Source organism: Tyto alba, unplaced genomic scaffold (genome assembly GCF_018691265.1).
Source record: "Tyto alba isolate M040663 unplaced genomic scaffold, T.alba_DEE_v4.0 Super-Scaffold_26, whole genome shotgun sequence".
Taxonomy (NCBI): domain Eukaryota; kingdom Metazoa; phylum Chordata; class Aves; order Strigiformes; family Tytonidae; genus Tyto; species Tyto alba.
The window spans coordinates 1,747,131-1,769,800 of NW_024881300.1; the positions used below are offsets into that span (position 1 = coordinate 1,747,131).

The following is a 22,670-nucleotide window of genomic DNA, read 5'->3' on the forward strand; positions in this document are numbered from 1 at the left end:
TTGAAAGCCTTTGAAGCTGTGGAAGAACACCTATGGCTGTTGAGTCACGTCTGACTACCCTGGCAGCCCAAGAGCTACTGCTGTGATGTAGGTTCCATGCCTGCACGGAGAACGGAGCAGCCATCATGTGCTACAGTCCATGTCTGTGCTCCAGAGATCTCCAACTTCGGCTGGGTGGGTTCATACAGGCCCAATGTTTGGCTTGGCCACAGAAGGCCAGTATGCCCAGCAAGGCTTGACAGCTTTGTGTCCCTCAGTCTATCAGAAGAAACGTGACAAAAAACGTGCTTCCCAGGATCCCCCATGATGGCAAGGGGTGTTCAGGGACCAGAGCAGCCCCTGAACATCTGAGCTCAGTGAGTGAGCAGCACACAGGTTCTTGCCGTTCTCCTATGTACGGCACAGGAGGCACTTTTCTCTCCACTGGGGGGGAAAGACACATTCCCACAGCAAGAGGGTCCCCCACTTGCACAGCAAACTGCATGGATGAGCTAGAGCGGACCTGCAGAGTGCCACCAAGCAAACTCAGTCCTCCCATGTCCTGACAGCAAAGTTCTGGGCTGCCTTCTCCACTTTCCTCCCTCACACAGGATGCTTCTTGATGTTTTCGTGTTTAGCTGAATTTCCTCCCTCCTCCTCTGAGCACTTCTGGCTGCCAAGGCAGCTCAGAGACAGCAACTAAGTGGCACCTACATCTGGTACAGCTTAACTTTTAGTGTCTATTCTTTCTGGAATTTGAGAATTTCAATACCCAATGTTTGTACAAGTGTGGAATAAATGGAGCACAGGCTCCCTGTCCTTTTGTGCTTGCCAAAGCTGTATTTTAAAATGCACTTTGAAAATCCTACTGTTTATTCATCTGCAACTTCAGAAGTTAGACACCAAATCCAACTGCAGATATGCTGAATGGGTGCATGTGCATTAAGCCAAACAGGTGAGATGGCCAGGCACTCGGCACAGTCACTACACACATCCTCTCCCGTTCCCCAGATGCCTGGGCCAACCCAGTCCCCTTGTTCCCTCAGCCACCCTTCCCAGCACCCCGTTCTGGTGCTCTGTCCCTGCATGCAGGCCTCCACAAGAAAGGAGCTGGGCTATATTTAGGGCTGAATAGCAGGGTGCTACTCCTGATGCGTCAACAGGCAGAATTTACCAGCATATAAGGATGTAATATGAACAAAACGCAAGCAGTCTATCTACCCTGGTGTGGTGGCCAAGACTGGACACAAGCAGCCAACCCCTTGGCCCTTATCACTGGAGGCAGCACTGCCATGATCCTGCTGTCCACTGCAGCCATGAGAGGGGTCTGAAAGCTACAGCTCGGAGAGCAGATGACCTCTGTTCTTAGCACATGTGGACCACCCACCCCCCGCTTCTTCCACATGCTGACTTGGAAAAAATCACTGCAGACACATGAGTACGTGGGGGCTTTTGCAGGTCACAGATCCAGCTTTATGTTGGTGCACACACTATGTTTCACACTGTTCATAAACAACCAAGCTCTGGACTGAGTCTGAGCAGGCTTTTTACACCCTACTCTGTGCAGCAGATGCCTTGTCTTACCTTGTCAAAGAATTCATACAGCCTGACTGTCTCACAGATTCGGTGCCTGTTTTCATCCAGTTGAGTGCAGAACTCCTCCAGTTGATCTCTGTAGGTCTGCAGCTTTACCCTGTAAGAATGTACATCCACAGAGGAAAAGTCTTCCCATCGATCCATCTTCTTTAGTGCTTCCTGCCCCCTTCTGCAATATTCCTGGAAGCAAAATGGGATTGCTTGTGAGGATAGGACTTGACATGGACAGTAGATAGTCTTCAAGGTCATTAACAGCTAGGGCTAATTAGACTGTTTTTAAAGGTTCAAATCACATGAGCAGGGGTGTACTTGTTTACAGTAGAATTCTGGAGCCCTGACCTCTTCGATTTACATTAGCCACACAGCAGCTTGTAAATGCCTACACAGCAAGGCCACAGGTCAATTAGGATCAAAAAAAAAAAAAAAAAGGCAGTGTTACAAGCACATCAAGGGAGTAATGTAAAAAAACAAAAAAAAAATCCATCTTCCATTACAGTAGTTATTTTCCTCAAGATTGGCAAATACCACCTACTAAGGTGCTGAGCTAGTGGCTTTGTCTGCAAGAGGAGAGCAGAGAAGCTAAACAGTGTGAAGGAATGACACACACCTTGGTGATGAACCCTCTACCAGTGCCATCTTAACATCATGGTTTTGGCTGAGCACGTACAAGGCACACATGCTACCAACTCAGACTCTGGAGACTAGGTTTCTTCAATCAGACAACACTTACACTGGCAACTAGATCAAACTCCCTGAACTGCTTTTGTGCTTGAAGCAGCATCTCCAAAGAATCATCCAGGTTGATTGTTTCCTTTAGTCGTTTTCTGCCAACATTCTCAATCCAACTGCTGACCTAGGAGAAAAGGGAAAAGCGCCACTATTAGTCACCCTGTGCTACTCACCAAGGTAGGCCTTCATGTGGCAAGAGCAAGGAACTGCTCTCATAACGCTGGTCGTTTCATTACTGGAAAGAATGTGCATATACATTTCTCCCCCCATCCTGGCATTACAGTCTGAGCCTCCTGCTAGGAGTTTTTCCACTTCAGGTTACTGAGTAATCGCAAAGCTCTGCTATTGCTCACTAACCTTAGGCATAAACAGGGCAAGTAGCTGCTTGGGCTTTGTTTCAGGTGAGCCATGGTCTAATGCAAGCTCTGCAACCTGCTGGCTGGTCTGATATTATTGTTACCCTCAAGTGGGATAAAATCTCCCTGTTGCCCGATTTCCTACATCACTTTCCTTTTCTGACTGGCAGAACAAGAACTACACACCAGTGTGAACATACTGATGGATTCTCTCCATCTGCAATGTTTCACGGTTCTCTGGGACTCTCAGCTACTGGTTTTCTGAAGGCAGCTCACCATAAAGCCGTGCGGTAACTGCAGGTTCCCTAACCAGTGCTGCAGTTATAAGCCTACGCCCTCAAACATGGGTAGAGAACTAACAAGAGCATCCTAAAAGCAAAGCAGACAGAGGAGGCCAGGCAGGATAACACTGGGTTTTAAAAACAGGCTAGTACACTTGTCTGCAGTGCTTCAGGCATAGCTGCACCTGGGGGAAGAGACAGACTAAATGTTTCCTAATGCCCACACATCCTGTTTTCGTGTATCATCTAAATCCCTATCCCAACTCAACCCCACAATCAAGGACAAAATCCTAGTCTTGTGGACTGAAAGAAGGTCTGTGCTCGTGGAACAAGCCCGTCGGCAAGTGGAGATGGGGGCAGGTTCCCAGGTTGTGACCCATACTGCAGAGGGGCACACTGCTGCTGCCTGGAGCTCCTAAGGCAGGCTTAAAAGCAGGAGCAACTGCTGCCAGCATTGGTGATATGCAAGTAAAGTAAGCTGGGAGCAGTCAGTTTTGCTCAATTCAATAATAAAAAAAAATGTTCAGCTTAAAGCAGGGACAGGTTGCAGAGCCTGCCCTGGCGGCTTTTTTTCATTTCTGTTTGGTATTAGGAGCCTGTGTGTTTAAGGGAGTCTTTACTAGGTTCTTGCATCACTCTTGTCCTGAACACATAGCGCATGGCGCCCAAGTGTCTACCTCCAAATGGGAAGTCATTAAAACGTTTGGATCCACCTTGGTCTGTGAAAACAATAGGCAGGCTACAGCCTCCATTGCAAATCCAGTTCTTTCCAGAGGAGAAGAGCCCAGAATCCTAGAAGACCAATGGTGAAACAGGTCCTATTACTGATCTTTAAGGATGAAGATTCCTAAGGTAAGCTCCAAACAGCGCACAACCCTTCACACACACGGTGTATTAAGTGATATAAAAAACCTGCTGTAACTTGTCAACAACGATAAAGGAGACCATGCAATTCCATAATCTTGAGATTGAGTTCAGGTTTAGGGCGCGCATCTGGGATCTGCAACACTGAGCGAACTGATCAGATCCTACAGCCTGAGCTACTTCATGACTATTTAAAGTTCTCTGTCTATGCAGCTACAGATTTCAAAGGTCTTTCTGAAAACCAGTATCTGTTTGCTTCGGTTATCCCATAGCTGTAAAGAGTTTCAATGTGCACCACATGAAGGGGAATTTTAAGCTCCCACAGGAGTGCAAGGGAGTGGGGGGGTTGAGCATGGCTCTCGGGCTAAGGACAAGACTGTATATAGGGCTGCACCCAGCGGCAAAAGGAGTGTACTTGCAGCTTATCAGATAGCAGGGACCTGAGCACTGTGCAGGAATCTAAACAACAGAGTGTACAGCAGGGACAGGCAGCTAGTGTTGGGTATGCAACGTGTGGCTCATTCAGCAGCAGGATGTAGGCAGATCCTGCAGGATCTACAGCCCAGAGGGGACACGCAGACTCGTCATCAGCTTGTTGCCATCACTCTGCTGCTTCTCAAGGTGGAGCATGAAGAATGGCTCCTCAGCAGTCTTGCTGGGAAGGTATTTTTGCTGACCAATGTGAAAAGACACCCCACCTCCAAGTGTACTGCTTACCAATGAACCACTACACTGTGGTCTTCACGTTTGGAAAAAACATCACAGATGTTTATGGGGTTTGACTGATCCACACCTAGAGAGCAGCCAGGAGACTTTTATCTGGCATCAGGAAATACAAGGCAAAACAATGGCTTGGTTCTCAGCACATCTGAAAAAAAAAATCTCTCGAATTCTTACATTCAGTTGTTCTTTTTAAGGGTCTACAGGCATCATTCTACACCTTCACACAAGAGATCAACAGGCGCAGTACCTGCTGTGGGACACGAAGTCAGAGGGTGGCAGCAGGCAGTCACTGGAACTGACAGGCCTTACCTCCTTAAAACACTCTTCCACTTTCTCAAACTCCATCACCAGCTCCAGTTCCTGGATGCGTTTGTTTGACAACATCACCAGTCGGTGAACGCCCTCATCAACTCGATTATAAAGCACGCTGGCAGCATCAAGTGCGTCTCTGGAAAGGGACACGAGTCTGGTTAGGGGTTTTACATGAGGTCCTCACCCAGCACTTCATGCAAACATGGCCTGGCTGACAGCAGCTCTTCAGTCATCCTCCCTGTGGGACCTGTAATGGCCATCTCCAAATGGGGAAGAGAAGGAGAATAATGCTGCTCCCTGCATGTTCCCCTGATTCAGCACTCCGATCCCAGTGCAGACAACCTGGCAGGAAGGAAAAGAGCATCTCCTGCCAGCCAGGCGCCTTACAAAATTTACTGTACTTGTCACACTATCAGATAGAATACTCAGCTTTTCATGAACACAGATTATTGCATCAATGGGCTTTCACAAAACACAGGGTCAGGCAGTCTCAGTGTCTAAACCCACCATTTGAATTTAATTTAAATAAGTAAATAAGCAATCACCAGGAAGCAAATCTCTCCTGACAACAACAGTACACAGCACCTGATGCCCCACTTGCTCTCAGTATTTTCCACCAGCCGAAAGAAAAATGCAAAGCATACATGAACCTCAGCACCAAGAGAAACTGAATTTTAGAATGTTGTGCTGGCAAGATTCATAGACAGAGCTCCCTATCTTCTGCAGGCAGCTGTGCAGACCAAAGCCCAACAGGCAACACCAGGCGGCACTCTCCCCAACAGCCTGGCCACAGCAGAATTAACCACCTCCAGGCACAGGCGGGGACTGAGGGGTTCAGGCTGGAGCCCAGCGCCCGTGGGTGCTGCAGCCAGGGACTCTGCACATCCTGGCAAGATGATGAACGTTAGCAAGTTCCTTTCAGATGTGTGCAACACCTCTCCAGCACGGGTTTAGGGTGAATTATAGACAGGACCCTGGAGACAGAATAGCATGAGAGTTTATTCTTTCTTTCTTGTATTTCTTCTGCTTCTAGATTTCCCCTCCTTTAATAAGTATGGGCTCAACAGATGCCTACAACAAAATACTACAGCCTCCTTCAGCTGTGCTTTACACCAGCTGCCTGAGCATCCCCTGTACACACCCTAAACCAGCTTTCATTTTGCAGTTGTCTTACAACCTTCTTGCTTATGAGAGCATGGCTTTTTTATCATATTATTAAAATTATTCAAAACACATGTGAAATAGGTAGCTAATAAAACTCTGATAGCTTTGCTCATGGAAATTAATACAAGCAATTCAGCATTCACATTTATTTCTATCTTGGGTTACAGGAAATCTTGAACCGATGAAATGCAACTGCATACGAGCATTTAGTGGCAACCATCCTGTAGTTTTTAGATAGTACTAAATTGACGTGAGGTAGTGCAATAGGTCTGGACAACTAGCTCCACATAGCAGAAATCCACAGGATTTTTCCATTCAGAATTCCACCCAGTTGTGCAACAGCCAACTTTCTCAAACCTCAGGCTCTTAGATACTTTTGTTTTTCCTCTTCAAAATGCCATTAGACTGAATGAATTTCTCCAAAGTGCAGCCAAAAAACCCCAAGTTGTTTCTGGATTAAGATCAGTGTTACTGCAGTGGAGACAGGTTCTCTACACAGAATCTGCAACCTTCAACGGAAAGATCCGAGCTATAATACAGCTCCCGCGCTTCCCAAAACCACCGTAAACAAACACTGACGATACGAGCCTTCTGTTTTGTAATCTTTTCCTAGGGACAGACTCAGATACAACCCAGGAGACTTGCAGCAGCAGAGCCATAACCACTGTCCAAGCTGAGCTCTGGAAAGTGTGTTTACAGAGCAGGTTCTGAAGGCCAGTTCCCGTCAGCAGCAGTGACACAGCTAGGACAGCTAATGAGAAACAGTTTGGGAGATTGCTGGAAGTTATATTTGGCAACAAAATTAATGGTGTTGGGTTTTGTGCAACAGAGCGTATATGTCAGGTCCTAGTTTCTGAATAAGGCTCCAGCAAAATACAAGACTGATGGCCAGACAGGCAGACACCCTTCGGTCTTACTCCCATGGATCTGAAGTCCCTGCTGGCATGAATGCTCTCATCCACTCAGGAAAGCAAACCGATACATCAAATGCTCTTCTTGCCACCAACACAGACAAGCAAGCACCTATATTTAGACAATACAGGATATATATATAGAGATATATATATATATATATATAAACATTTTTAATTTTCCTCTCATGAAGTAAAATATTTTTCCATCCTTTCTCTAAGCTTCCATGGAAATCACTTTGGTGTTGTCGCTTTCTGGAGTTCTTTCTGTAATGGAAGTCCTTATGTCCACCCAAGCCCATGAGAAAGCAAGCATGCACTGTTTCAATGCTTAACAAGTTCCTGCAAGATGGTAACCTTATGGCATAGCAACTGGAAACAAAGAGTTACAGCTCTTGGGTTGGCTGACCTAGCACAGAGCATGATCGGACATAGAAGGAAGCCAGGGAGAGCCACTCTACTCCTTTCCATACCTGATGGAGGAAAGGGGACTCCAGTTGTCTCAATTTTGAGCAATTTTTCTTGACAGGAGTCAGTCACAACCTGGGCCGCAAGGCTCGAAATACTGCAGACTCCCACCTAACAGGCAGCACATTTCCCAAAGTCACAAAACACAGGCTGTCCTGAAGACAGCACTGCAACTATGGGAAAAATCACCCTCAAGGTAGAGGGGTAGGAATCAATTACAAAGCAAACATGTTTTAAGTATTTTTTAATACACAGAAATCGCAAGCTCACTGTGTAGAGGTGAATTCACCATGCCATCATGGACAAGACTAGTCTCTCTGAGCACATTTGAGATCAGTGTTGGCCTTACGACCTGCAAACCACATCAGGGAAAGTACAGTTCAAAAATGCCACAATAAAATACTGCCTCTGGCCCACCCACCAAGCCCTGAGGAGCCCATGTTAGCAGAAGGGCCTTGGGTGAACTGTTTTCTGCTGAGCTGAAGGACTGAAAAAAATCCACCCCAAACAGTGCTCTTCTGGCCTCACACATGTTCCTTCCACAGAAAGGATTAGCCCAGATTATTTGCAATACTAGAAAAATAAAGAGCCAGACTCTGAAGATCTCAGTAAGACCAAGCTTTCATTGCATTTGCAGAAAGTGATATAAAAGAACCAAGCTAGAGCAGAGCCTCCAGTTTAGAAGTGAGCACTCAGCCCTCTGAGCCATCTGATGCAATCCATGTTCTGGCAAATAATGTGACAGCTACACACATCTACAGGTACTCGGTCATCTTCCCTTTAACTCAGCTGATTTAATGGAACTAAAAATTACATCCTGTTACTGAATGCACACATGGAAAACTTGCTTTACTGATCCACAGGCATCCCAACCTTACCTAGCGTCAGTCTAGGATGCATTTGGGAGTTTATATTATAAGCAGGAACTGGACAGAGAATTCTTTTCAGGTAAGAGTGCTGGAAGTTTCAGGTAAGAGCTCTTGTTTTTCTCTGTAAGTTGGGCTGTTTAGGGTATATGCCATTACCTAAAATCCCTTACTCTTGTCATTTAAGTAATTTTGTTTTCTGTGAATGCTTGCAGCTGGCTATTGATACACTTTTCAGGGCACAACACCCCAAGGCTGCTTGTTCTCTTAGTCCTGCCAATGGTTTGCTGAATTACTGCACACAAGCCACCCAGAAAAAAATGTTTCCAAAAAGCTCCTCCAGGCTCAGATCCCCAGAGGGATTTCAGGTGTGGCCTTACACCATCCCTCTTCCTCCTCCTCCGCCAAGTTCCTCCAGCATCCCAGCACCTCAGTCCTTTGTTTCAAGGTCCAGCCACGCTGTTTTCACACATTCTGCCCCGCTTGGCAGGCATTCATTAAAACCTCAACGTCTAGTTGTTGGTCTTCTGTTGCATCTCCAAGGTAACTCCATTCATACGTTGTCAGCTCCTCACAGTTCACTTTTACCAGCCCGACAGGCTCTCTGACTAACATCCATCTTTTACTCTCTTACACAGAGGAAAATATAACCCTTTCCACCCTGTAGCATAAAGTTGGTAGGCAAACTGAGCCAAACAAAGAAATCGCTCACAGTGCATGGGAAAGTTTGGGTTTTCCATTCACTTGGGCACTTCCACTGCTCCCAGAAAGCATCCATTGGGCATTAAGCATGTTCTCCCAAATCTCTGTACATCTGTTTACCTGTTTACACACACCCATCCATTTGCAGATCCACATCTTAAACTTCTTCCTAAATAATTTCTAGTATACTAGTAAACTCAACAATATCCTGCAACAGGCAATTTCATGGGAAAATGATACCTCACATTAAAAACTATTTCTTTTTCAGAGTCAGACTTAGGAGTTTTTCATTCCTGTCCTTCAATGCCTTCAAGACAGCTTGGAGTAAACAAACCAAATATTGAAAATTTGAAGAAGAAAAAGGGACTTCCATCCTGCCACACAAAGGGAAACACCTGGTTGTTCAAGCATCTTAAAGATATTTTAATAGTGGCCTGCGCAACTCTGAGGAAGAAAAGGAGAGAGTTCTTTGAAGTCGGTGGAAAGTCTCATCTAAGCTTAGATTTGTTTGGATGCATTGCAATTTCCCTGCACATGTGAGTGTGGTAATAAGAGTCTTTCACTACATTCTTCTACAGTCAAATCATCCAAAGTAATTTTGCAATCGTGCAGAGTCAATATAATTTATAGCAAAAAGGAGTAGCTTGATGTCAGTTTATATTTCCCCAGATCCTGTTTTCACTGGGCAATTATCGTTTCAGTGGAAAAGGTTCCAAACATCTTCAGTTTTCTGGAGAAGTGCCAAACAGTTGTATAATGGCAGGGTAATTTTAAACCTGTAATTTAGAAAGACCATTTCTGTCTGAATCCATCCTTCAAAAAAGTGAGCCTTGGAGAGTTACACTTTAGTTTTCAAAGGAAAAGAAGATTCGTTTTCAAAAATCAGTGGCAACAGAAGAGGCATCCAGCAGGCTTGCAAAGCAGGTGCTGCACGAGCCATGCCTGCTGATGCCAGTGAGACGCAAACGGAAGAGCGTTGGGAAGGAAGCAGCAGAACCATCACTGTTCTGCAACTTACTGGCTGCCCCTTGAAAAACTGCTCTAGCCAACTGCAAGAGGAACAGCTAAAGTGAAGGCTAAAACCAGAGCTCAGCTTCTGACTAACCCTGGTCAATTTTAAACCAGCAATTTATGGATGGAAGGAACACGAGACACACTGCCTTTTGCTAGTGTATTTGGTGGGGTTTAGGCAAATATATTGCAGCTAACTTGCCCTGGAAAATCGGGTATCCCTGATCATTCTGTAATTTAGAAGAAACATGGTCAGATGTTGCAACATTAGCCTCATTTAGCTTTCCACTCCTGGTGCTGAACATCCACATCCTTGTGGATCTCCACAGGTTTTGGCTGTGAAAAGGAACAGGATCTGGTAGAATTAAAGGATGGCCTGGTCCAAGGACATCACCCAGATCATTTGTGCTGATACCTTGGCTACAAATCATTTATACATCCTGAGCAATGCTTTAGGAAGAAATCCTTCCAGCTTTGCAAGGGAAGTCCTGCGTGCCTGAGAGCTGTTTCGCAGGAAGAGAAATGGATTAAAGCCACTGTCAATCATTAATACATTTTGGTAGCAACCTACATGACTGCCATACTTGTAATGATTCCATAAAAGGAGGTCAACCTCAAATGCAGGCTCCTGCTCTTCAAGCTGAAAACTGCACGTGCAGCTGAGGTTAAAATTCAAACTGGCCATGGTGAAGCTAATGCAGATATCACTAAACAAACTAATTATTCTCTGCAGCACACAAATAGCCACAGTGGTTTTAATTACCTAATAAAAGTATTTGAGGAACTAGGTACAGTTTTTAGAACCCCCAAGTATCCTTAGAAAGGCACAGAGGTCAAACACCAAGTTTGGGGTTGCTTGTGGGATTCCTGCCATTCATGACAGGAACAGTGGATCTAGCTGAGACCACAGACTTGACTGAATCCCTCCTCACTGGGTTACCTGACAAGAACATGCACTGGGAACAACCCATCCAATTAATACAACACACCGCAGACCATAATTGCTGAGAGAATGCTATTCTGAGCACAGTTCATTGAAACATGTTTTTAGCACAAATACACTCTGAAGTCCTTTTAAAAGCAAAGGGATTGATGCACAGTTAAACAAGTGTCCAAGTGCAGTCCTAAGGTGTGACCTTTGATTCCTTCCCCAGCCTGGCTTGCATTCAGTTACAATAAAACTTGTGTTCAGTCTCTGGTTGACTTTAAATCCCAGTAAGATCCATAAAACTGACTGGAAAAAACAACACTAGAAGAAATCCCAAACCAAGAAGTAGCCTACTTACGGGGAAATCTCACCCCACAGTGGAGCCTGAGATAGGATGTGGAAACACCATTCCGGGAACACCGAGCATCGAGCTGTGGTTTTCTACCAGTCGTAAAAAGCTCCTACCTCCGAACCTCGTCCCATGCATATCAACCTATTTATGTTTATACTCGTTATCTAGGTCGACTGCACTAGTCTAACAGCTGTGATCCTGGAGTTAGGACCACCAGGGTTTCAAGATGCCCTGCTCAAACATATATCCACTGTCATTTAAAGCCACACACCTATTTCCCTGATACATCCTCCTCTGGCACACTCCTAGTGTTCACGATACTTGTAATAGCAGTGACTGTGCTACTAACTACCCCAGCAACAGAAACATCTACCCCAACTCAGCCATATAAAAAACAGTGCTTGTGGGATGGTCTGGGCTGAGCCAGGAACTTCAGGCGGTTCAGCTAACATCCTATACTGGAAACTTTCTGCAATTTTTTCCATAATATTTTTAAACAGATAAAAGACAGTGTGTCATTAATTACCTAAAGCCCTGTTGGCATGACAAACATTGCAAACAAGAACAAGCAAAACCAGAGCCTTCTGGGTAAATTCCCACTGAATCCAGGAAGATTCAGGCCATAAACCAGCAGAAAATAAACAGCAGAAAGGGAGCTGAGGCGTATCAACTCACAAAAGGCCTAAAAGAACAATGAAAACTTACCTAGACAGAACTCTGCAATCTTTTACCTCTCTGCAAATGCCACAAATGGCTCCACGCAGCACTTCATACAGAACGACAACAGCTCCACACTCCTTTATGTGCAGAGCAATGAGGTTTGTTTAATGCGAGCGTAAGTGCTTTTTACCAGGCAAAAACCACCACGCAACAGAGGGAACAGGTTAGACTGTAATGAAAATGAATACCAAGCAGCACGGTAGGTGTTTGGATAGAAGAGTCGCTGTGCGCTCCTCCCTCCGCCTGACACAAACAAATAAGACCATGGAAGAGCACTGCCACCCATGCACTGCTAAGGGCCAAAGGTTTAGTGTTTGTCAGCATCTTCTGTGTCACCAGCAACAGCACAGAGGTATCTCGTGGCAGAAAGCTGCCACTCTTTGAAGGCAGGATTTAAGCACATTTTTTCATCTCGCTGTAAGGTATACCAAGAACTTATCCTAACCAATAAGTTAGTTTTAGGATCAGGTCCACTGGAGAAACATGCAAAGGACACCTACCAATGAAAGGTGCCCTCTTGCAGACCTTATCAGGAGTGTGCACGATGGCAAGTGGTAGCACAAGAGGTTTCCAAAGCTCCCAGAGAGGCAGGAATATGGGCAACCAACCACTAATTAAGCAAACCAGGAAAATGGCAGAGGGACACAAGCACTGCCTTCTTTTGAAGCATGTAAGAAACCACACAGAGTAGCGACCATCATACTGGCCACAGCACAGACAGAAACACATTTGTAAAGCAGAATGGGGATGGCAGAAGACAATAATACCTCCAGGAAGGATTTCCCATGTAGGCTGCCGGGCTATGACCACCAAAGCATATGGCACCTGCTGTCATCTTGCAGGTGCACACCATTTACCTCCTAAACCAAGAATGCCAGCCATCCCAGTCTGCCCAGTCTGGGACTGACACACCAGACACCTGTCTCCCCTCTACCTTTGTCCCCCAACTTGTCTCACATTTTGGATGATCAGCTTAGTCTCTCTGCCTACCCCAGAGAGACAGAGCTTCAGATGGTGCTTGCGCAGTCCCTTGGCAGGCCTTCCTGGAGCCCCTGAGAGCTTGTACGTTATCCAAGTTTCCTTCCACCAAAAGGAGCTTGGACACCACTTTGCAGAGCGGCACATGCCTGCCTTGGGGCATCCCAGGAGTTACTACTAACAGAAGTCTTGCTAAAGACCCACAGACACAAACTCCTACAGCAGCACATGGCTATAACCTAGTGCTTCATCAACAGCCAAGAACCCTACACTAACTGGCCACAGCTTCCAGCAGACCTAGTGCCTCAGTACTGCGTGTGGAAGCCAGGCACCAGAACTGCAGAGGCTGTTAGCCGTCAGATCACCTTCTTTGTTGCTGTAATTGAGTCAGGTCCAGCACCAGGAACCTGGCAGCTGCTGCTCAGGAAGTCTGCTCCGCACTGCCCATTACCTCTGCTCAGCTCAGGTCCCCACCCAGGGCTTCCAACCAGATCACCAAGCCACACTAAAAATAGCCAGCTCACAAAACCAGCTCTTGGCTCTAGCCACTCCACCCTCAAAGTACAGAGACTAACTATACTGCCTTCTGCAAACAAAAGGAGAATTCACTCCTCCGTCTATTTATAAGCTGCTTATTCACAGCTTGCAAGCACAAATTCTTTTCAGATGAGGAGCTTGGGGGAAGAGATTATGCTTTTTCTGGTTCCATGTTGCACAGAGCCCAGCACCCAACCTGGTCATTCCTTCACCATCTGAGGTTTTTCTCTTTCTTTCAGCTCTCACATTTAGTCTTCTGCCTATCTTGCCCACCGACATGCAGAGCATGATGCAATCCCACTCTCGTGCCACACTGAGAATGCAGGTTTGCTGGCAGAGTCAGGCATGTGCCAGGGATATTCTGGTTCAACTAGTATAAAGCACCTTTATATTAATATAAAATGTTTATATCTTCTTTACTCCGCTTCTGACTCATAGCATATCTCCAGGACAAAAGGAATCACTGGACACTTTGTCTAGGCAAGCGTTCCCAGCTCTTGGCTACGCTGTAAGAGCAGCAATAATGAGAACAACAGTGGAAAATGTCTGGCTAAAGACTAGGTTAAAAATCTCCCTGCCTTGCTGCCCAGCCCCACGCAACTGCCTCACTTTAGTAAGAGCTCCCACTGCTGCTGCCTGGCTCCTGGCAGCTTCTCTGACATTTCTATCATAAGCCTGGAGAAGTCTTCGAAATCCACCACAAAATAAGCAATGCATTAGTCCACCTTCCACAATTGGCTTAGTGAGTTGCCTTAGTGAGTTGATCAACATACTAAATACCCAGAAGCCAAAGATACACCTGCTAGACAACTCTGTGTAACTTATTAAAAAGACTTTATTAAAAATTTCCTGTCCAAAAGCGCAAAAATAAGTATCAGTAGCATTAAAGTGATGGATGTCTCTGTGATATTTGTCCATACTTACCAACAGGATCTTCGGCTAGGCTAACAGCTCTGCATTTCAATTCCCAGAAAGACTGGGACAGCAAAACCTAGAAACTTTCAGCTGACAGACCTGGAGAAGTACTGAGCCTTCAGCACAGCAGATGGTGTGAAGGCAAATGTGCTGGTTTTAAAGCCAGCCAGCTCCATCAACAATGAATAAGTGGCAATGCCGCCTTCAGCAGTCCACCTGCACCTCTGGGTGGCCAGTCTGTGCTGAAGCTATCATTACAGCACTTCAAGAGGCGCCACAAAGATACTGGCTCATCACTACCCCACCCACGCCAACTCTTGGCCAAATCCAGCCTGGTCTTCCTGGAGGTGGGAGAGCGGTGTGGGACCAGCTGAGCACACCGCATCCCCTCAGCCAGCTCCCTGTGATGGGCTGCCTGCAGGATGAGCATTCTGGTAACAGAGCTCCTCCTTTCCAAGCCGGGAAAAGGCTGAGATCCAGGAGGACTGCCTGGAGAAGTCTTTCTTTCCCTTTGTAGGTAAGCAGCTAGATAGGTATGGCTATTTTTTACAGCAGCACTCAGCGGAGAAAGGAGTTTGGAGACTTTTGGCCAGCTCACACTGGGAACAGAAAGTGAGTAGAGCTACCAGTAAAAGCCACTGCTATGGTGCATCTCTCAGGATGGGACTATCCAGGAGGGACTCCTGAGGGCTCTTACAGCATCTGTCAGAGAAACACGTGGATGCACCACAACACATCTCTCCTGCACGACCACATCTCTGATGGGGCGAGTTCAATTTCTGCAGGAAAGGAGCTGTGTCACTGGCTTAGCAAACCCTCACAAAGCCTAGGTCAGACCTGAGCAGCAATGAGATCCCGCTGCTCCGTGTCACGAAACACCCCAAAGGGCACCTCGGCTCTCCAGGAGGGCAGGGCAGGGAAACATGCCAAAACCAACCCCAAGGGAAGAGTTTCATGACTAAAGAAAGACTAAAGCAAGTCTTGTTTGCTATGTGCTCCAGAAAGGTATTTGGCAGATAACATCTGACTGCACAGAGCACAAGCCTGCTTCCTTGCTTATTTTAGCATACTATCTCTAACCTGCAGTCAAGTGTTTTCGGACGGGTTTATCCATCTCTATTCTTACCACCTCCTGATACTCTTTTTGCCACATGAAACCACAAACTAGCAAGAAAGTCAGCTGTGGGAGCTGGCAAAACACATCCCTTGCAAAAACACAAGTCAATCTCTTGCTTCTTTAATCCCAAGGTGACAGTGCAGCTGGGCTTATCCTCTTTATGCCTCCTACTAAAAAAATCACGATTTTTCCCTTCAGTTCTGCACTTTTGGTTGGCATATTTTAATTAAGTGGAGCCAAGAGTCCAGAAAACCACTCTTAATTTTTTTTCCTCTATTTATATGCAATTCTTTCACATTTTGACAGCTACCTGTTCACAGCTGGCCTCAACTTCTGACTAAGAAGTCTGGGCAGTCATGACGCTCTGCTTGATCAGGCTTTTGCACCAGAAGATAAGAAAAAAACTGAAACAGTGGGACACGATTAACACAAGAGCCAAAAGGTGGCTCAGAAAGGTAGCCATTTACCTTTTGTAAATAATTTGATTTCAGGTATTGAGGGAGTGGATATGGACTGTTAAGCGTTGATCAAGAATTTACAATTCCAAGTTCAAAAAGCAGTACAATAGGCCCTGCTGAGTGCACAAACACCACCAGTCCTGTTCCACTTTCACACATGACCAGTCAAAAATCTAATACTGGACCCATATAGATCAATAGCCACTCCACGATAGTTTAGTAAGGCCAACTACAATATTTTGTTTCTACCCTGCTTTGATCCTATCTGTCAAAGAAGCCTTTGAAAAACATAACTATAGGAGCCTTTACAGGGTTAGCAGAGCTCAGAACCTTTAATATCTGCACATCAGTTTGGAAAGAAGGAGCAAATGCAGTGCCATGGAGGACCTAAAACCAATAGTGCCTTATGCAGAGTTTTCTGGCCAAGTCATAGAGGTTTTTTTCCCATTTAAAATTATCCTGGAACAGGGAAGAGTAAACCTCTGCCCCGAGTTACATGACAAGCAGATTTTTAATCAATTAAAACACTGCATGGATTTTAGTTTCAGCAACTACTCCACAGGCTAGAAGAGAAGTAAATTTCTCCCACTATATTCATTTACGCTCCTCAGGCTGGAGAGAGCCAGGTATATTTGACCTGTAGCATACACTCTCCATTCATACTGGCAGGCAACGAATATAACTTCAGTTAAACAGAGAATATGCTACACAGCCTCAGCATGCACTCAGACACTGTGAAGTCAAAGAATTGTGCGTGTATCCCCCACCCCTGCCCTTGCTAAGGTAATCAAAGCAGTAAATTATCCCTAGGGGCTCTGTCAAATCAAGTTTCAAAGTTGGTCATTTCCCTGCGCAAGAACACAGGCTTAGCTTAAAACCAAAACAAAACATAAAAGTATGCACATTCTCCCCACTCTCCTAAGACTCTAAAATTGGTGTGTGCTGCTTAAAATAAAAAAAAAAAAAAAAAAAAAAAAAAAGGCAAAGCATCCTGCATTATCTGTGCTTCTCACATCATGTCAGAATAAAAAGGCTATACTGTACTAGTTCTACCCAAAACTGCATCAAGAGTACTTCACTAGTTCAGAAAGAGAATTGTGTCTGCACAGCTTGCCAGAGCTGCTGACAAGAGTCCCAGCAAGCAGGGAAAAGAAATGGTTACACATGTGCCCACACTCCCCATCCTCAGCACCGAAATGCTGACCACCCCCCCACACCCCCCCCCCTCCGCCTCCCAGTGACAAGTAACAACTTGCATTGTCATCCACTTGCTGAATTTTCAAAGAGAAATGTTCTTTTCACATTGTTTGGCTGAGATACCCCGCCAGCTATTTTGTTATCTCTGCTCCATCCCTTCCCTTTAAAACCTCCCAGCTTGCGATGGCAACAGAGAGTTTAAACCAGAGCAAGGCTGCGGTTGTGTGGAGCCATTCCACACCACCCTGCTATCCGCTGCGCCCTCGTTTGCACCCACACGCCAGCATTTATCTCACGCTCTGGCTGGAAGCTCCTGGGTGCAAGGGCTGTCTTTCTACCTCGCTGTTTGTACAGCACATAGCACAGAGGCCTTCACACGCTGATAGGCTTCAGGTGTTTTAACAGTACAAACAGGAGTTGTGCAATGCCCTGGGGATTTCAAACAGCTGGTCTCTCTCAGTCCCTGCCTCTCCTACCAATTCTGCAAATGAGCAGTGAATATTTGTTTGTGCAAGCCGTACCAATGCGCGAGGAGATCAGACCTTGCTTCAGCCAGAAAGCATTCCTCGCAGTTAAGGTCCTTGGAAATCCCCTTGCGTGCTTTAGTAAATCACACAGCGATAATGCCCTGAATCTATAAATTCATCACTGGCATCATCAACTGAGGCTTGTATTTTAGAGGTGCACAAAATATCCAGCCCTCTCTCCACTACAGAAGTCTGATTTGGCTTGGAAAAGGAAATTTAACCATCTAAGTGATCCACCCAGAAAAGCTTTTGGAGTGGGGAAGCAGTCAGAATAAGAGTAAAATTCATTATACTCTTCACCTTTGCTGTTTTCAACAAAAGTCCTTGCTACACGAAGCTGCTCTCTAGCCTGCACCAATGATGGATCATCTCATAGAGCCTCCCAGTGCCTGCTTTTTGCTCATCTCCATCTCCTCTTCACCCACTCTTGGGGCTCACCTGTAGTCATGCGTGAGGGTGACACAAGACTCTTCCTTCCTCAGCCTGGCCAGGAGTGCTCCACCCTCCAGCTGCAGCCTGACCAGCCGTGCATCTTCAAGAACGTTCTTCATCAACTGCTTGTAATTCCTCAGCAGCACAGCTGCCTCCTGGGGGGATCGCAAGAGTGAGACGGGCAGTTACTGCAACCTACAGGTAATGAGGGAACAGGCAAAAAGCAGCACCCAACCCAAAACACACAAACTCCATCTTGCCCTGGCTCACCCTAGGAAAGAGGGAGCTTGGTTCCCACAGCTGTTTCCTCAAGCCTGCCAAGTCCAAAGTGATAAAGAGCGCTCCTTACACTCTCGATACATTCCTCACCAGGCTAAAATTGAAACCCAATTCCTATCATTGTCCATACTCCATTTGTTGGGAATAGAAAGAATAAGATTTCCACCCTAATTTTGCACTCACAGCTAGCTCCTACTGTTCTTTGAGCCTGGATCTGCACAGCTCCAAGTTGTGGGACAAGATGCACATGAAGGTTTGTGGATATACACATGTATGCAGGAAGGCCCAGAGGGGCCACTTCCATTGCTTTCCTGTTGGGACCCTCAGTGCAGAGCTGGCAGCAACCTCCTACCATGTCAGGGGTACAGCAGCTTCTCAAGAGTGGGGGAAGACGTTTGCAACAACATAGGCTCAATCTTTGTACCCTCTTCTTCTTGCCCACTTCCAAACTTCTCTTCTGGAGGCAGCAAAGCTGGAACCACAGCACAGCCTTGGCCTGGTGAACACTATGTTGTCACCTAACTTTACTCCAGGTCATTCAAGCCAACCTGGAGTAGCACAGCTTGAGGCAGCTGCTCAGTACTAGAGACACAAAAGCTCGTACCAGCTACAGAGCTGTGGAGCTGCTCGGAACGCGCTCCAGAGCTGGAGCAAGCACCCATCAGCAACACGCACCGCTGAAGAGGGGATCTCCTGGGTGATGCTGAGGGATCAGAGAACCAGCTTCTACACTCAGTGGAGCCTCTACCACTCCATTTGGACTACCTTCTGCCAGTCCCACTGCCCTGACAGCTCCGCAGTGACACACAGCATTCAGAATATACCCTGTTACTACAGCTTGCAAATTCAAAGCTACAGCTTTTCTGCAGCTAGCCAGCCTCCTGCTCTCTTCTGTCTCAGGCCCACCTCGGATACAAGGTGAGGGACATGCTTACCTCAGCTCTTTCTGGTAATTTTCCAGGTTCCACCTTATGAATAGCTCCCTGGAGGAAGGCACAAGCACCCTGGCAGCCTTGTAGCAAATGTTCCAGTTTCTACAAGAAGAAAAAAGAACCAAGGCAGACATTATTGTCTCATGGCTGAAAGGAAAGCTATCTTTTCAGCTTGCAGGAGGGTAAAAGTACAGAAATCAAGAGAAGATCAAGCACATTAATGCAAGGGTTCAATTATACCATTCAGTGGGGCTGTATTAGCAAAGAAAGGCCCGTCAGAAGGCTTCAGATGCATCATGCTATACCAAGGCCTCTATGCAGACCTTCTAAACTTACATACTCATGGCTTGTATGGGTCATGCTTTTCAGAAAAGAAAATCAGTCCACTAATACCCCACATTCTTCTCCTACTATTAGCATTTCTTGTAACTTCCCACTAAGATGAATCACTATGCATGAATTTTGGAGGAACAAAACATAGAACAAGTACTTGGAATTTCTCTAAATAATTTCTCTTCATATTAAAAGCAGCGTAAATTAAATATTAGAAAACTGAAAAGCTCCCACGATTAAGCACCTTAAACTAACAAAAAATCTGAAATCTCTCTTCAGGGTGCAACAGAAAAAAAAAAAAAAACAAAAAACAAAAACAAACCAAAAACCCACCAAAACTCCAACATTTCACAGGTGTACATGAGACAGTACTTTTTAGAAAAGTCAGTGATATAAAGCCTAAATCCTATCAGATGCCACACTCTAGCTGCTGAAATCAGAGAGGGGAGAAACAGCTATTCCAAAACAACCTTGCTCAAAACAAAACAAAAAAGCAGCTGTTTGAATCTTTACTGAATTGAACTCCCTCCACCCTGGAGTGCTGGAACAGCCCCAGCAGTCACAGATTAGCAGGCAGGATGCAGGTGAGATCATCCAGACAGGAAATAAATGCTGTTTGCCACATAGCTGCAGATCTAAAGGGGTTGAGCATATGGGTCATTATCACAGACAGTACATCGTATAAATAGGCAACCCGTGTAGATCAATTCCTATACTACCTCCCTTTGTTAACATTTTGCACATTAAGATGCAAAACACAAACAAGAAATAGTCTGATATTATGCTCCTTCCTTCAAGAATTTTAATTCTGCACAGAGAGAGCACCTCAGCTGTCAAGCTTTCCTCAAGTCTGTTCAGAAAACTCATCCATAACCTCTTGCAAAGCTTCTCTGCTTTCTCACTGCCAAACAAACCTCAAATTCGATCACAGGCACCAAGATTAGGCTTCTGTACCTCTACTGGATGAGCACAGGTTCACATTAGCACTTCTAGAGGCAAGTTTAAAAAAACAGGTTCTAAAATAAGTTGGAACAGCTAAGTTACCACATGTCAAATACTAAGCCTAACTGCTGAAGCTTGCCCCAGCAACACAGCGGTATTATCAATGATACCTTAACCTGCTTGAAATGCTGCAGGGCACCACGCAGCACTCTAGGCCATGAGGTCAGAGCCAAAAGACCACTGAACCTTTTGGAAGCAGAGGTGGTGGTCCTGTCAGCCACCAGGGTGAGCAAATCAAACGCAACATGAAGACAGCCAGTTTGTGTGCAGATTTACAGAGACTTAATCCTGTCTAGTCTCAGCATGCCAAATACCTCTCAATAGAGCTTGTAAAGATTCAACAAGAACATGACCCACAGGACTTATGCTCCCCCCACAGCATGAGTGTACACGTGTGGGTACTGGTGACAGAGGTGCTACTTTTGCAGAGTTCTGGCAGTCTTGCACATACCCTGCTGCATGGCCAACACCACCTGCAGTCCTGTCACAGATCAGTGTGTGCTGCGTTGGTGGCTACAGCACTCCGTATCGGTGCCTGCAGGACCCTTTGCCAGTGCTACCTTCTTTAAAACTTTGCATGCTGCAGTTTCAGCCCTTCTATCTCTGAGGCAACCTGGGTCAGTTCAAACATTTCCACAGAGGGGCCAGCCTCCCTGTGCCCTGGGCTGTCTCTAATCCATCCCTGGGTACAGTTCACTGTAGATCCCTTGAGCCACGACTCTAGAATTCTAGAGAAAAGTGCAAAGGTCAGACAGGACCATGGTAGCGAGGCAAACTCAAAGCAGTCAAACAGGGAGAAGGAACGTATTATTGCTGGTACTGCCTTCTACTGTTACCTTGGTCCTATGACTCACTGAACAGAATCTGCATGGGGAAGCTTTTGTTTCCTCACCTCACATGGCCAGCTCTCAAGCAGGAATACAATGCTCCCACTGGGTTAACCTTCTCTGTATTTTTAGCTTTGATGCTTTCTAAAGGGTTCTTGATAACAACTTTGGTAAATAAGTCAGTTACATCTAAAGGAAGAAAAAGATGTTCCTAGAAGTATCTGAACTAATTATCAGGAACTTTCAAGTTTCATTCCTACAAGGACTGCAATGCAGTTTTCACTAAGGAGCTCTTAGCTTGGTCTGGGGATACTCCTCCAAAACCAACAAGATTTAACTATTTTGATTAAGCACAAGTTCTTGATTGTTAGTTCAAAGGCAACATGATACTAACACCTTCTCCAGAGATTAGTTTAAGAAGTGTCTGCCCTTAAGCCTCTGAGTATAACTGAGGTGCCACTGTATATCACAACAAAACACGATTCTGTTTCAGATTTTACCATATTTTGAAGGGAAGGAAGAATTAGTGTAATTCAAACAGCTGAGTTAAAAACTAAAATTTTAGTTCCTGCGGTCATGCCAACAGGCTGCAGTGTGCATCCATTTTATGGAGACAGTATTAGTATTCTTTTGATAACAGAAATTCATTTGCATAGCTATTACAGGAACCATTGTCTTTTAATGCTTGTAGGTCCAGCTGTTGACAGGCTCCTCTTGCTTCAGCTCCATTACCATGCCATTTCTTCTCTCAGATACCAAAGACTACAAGACATGCTACTCACCATGCGGAAGCTTAACCAGTCCCGGTGGCAATAAGGGAAGGTCCCATCCAGTTCTAGGGGCAGCTGTGAGCTGTCTATGTGCTTATGGAGGGATTTCATGGAGGTGAGAAGTTCAAACTGCATAGGAATAGAAGAAATAAAAGCACATTTGCATTAGGGTGTGAGTATTGGAGGAGGAAGGGGGAAGGTTAACAAAAGACAGCATCTTTTATTTCTTTATCTATCTTGCATAGAAACAAGGCACACCAGTGTATATCTGCAGTATGACTACAATATGAGAGGGAAGAAAAAAATCAATTCAATCTTAGAGCAGCTTGCTGTACAGCTTAGTGGGCGAACCCTGTGAGAATGCAGGCCACAACACGCTGTTTCACCATGCAGAACATCTGTGA

At 45.6% G+C, this 22,670-nt stretch overlaps 1 protein-coding gene across 4 annotated transcripts in view; it reads right to left on the reverse strand.

Annotated features, from left to right (window-relative positions):
• PLEKHG4 (pleckstrin homology and RhoGEF domain containing G4) overlaps positions 1–22,670 on the reverse strand; it is a 90,949-nt gene that overhangs the window by 26,135 nt on the left and 42,144 nt on the right. For all 4 annotated transcript variants that reach the window (XM_032985350.2, XM_032985348.2, XM_032985349.2 and 1 more), the window contains exons 8-13: positions 22,279–22,395; positions 19,338–19,436; positions 18,130–18,278; positions 4,838–4,976; positions 2,306–2,428; positions 1,564–1,755 (exon numbers count right to left, since the gene is read on the reverse strand). In XM_032985350.2, coding sequence (XP_032841241.2) covers positions 1,564–1,755; positions 2,306–2,428; positions 4,838–4,976; positions 18,130–18,278; positions 19,338–19,436; positions 22,279–22,395 — 819 coding nt within the window. The remainder of the gene's footprint in view (positions 1–1,563; positions 1,756–2,305; positions 2,429–4,837; positions 4,977–18,129; positions 18,279–19,337; positions 19,437–22,278; positions 22,396–22,670) is intronic.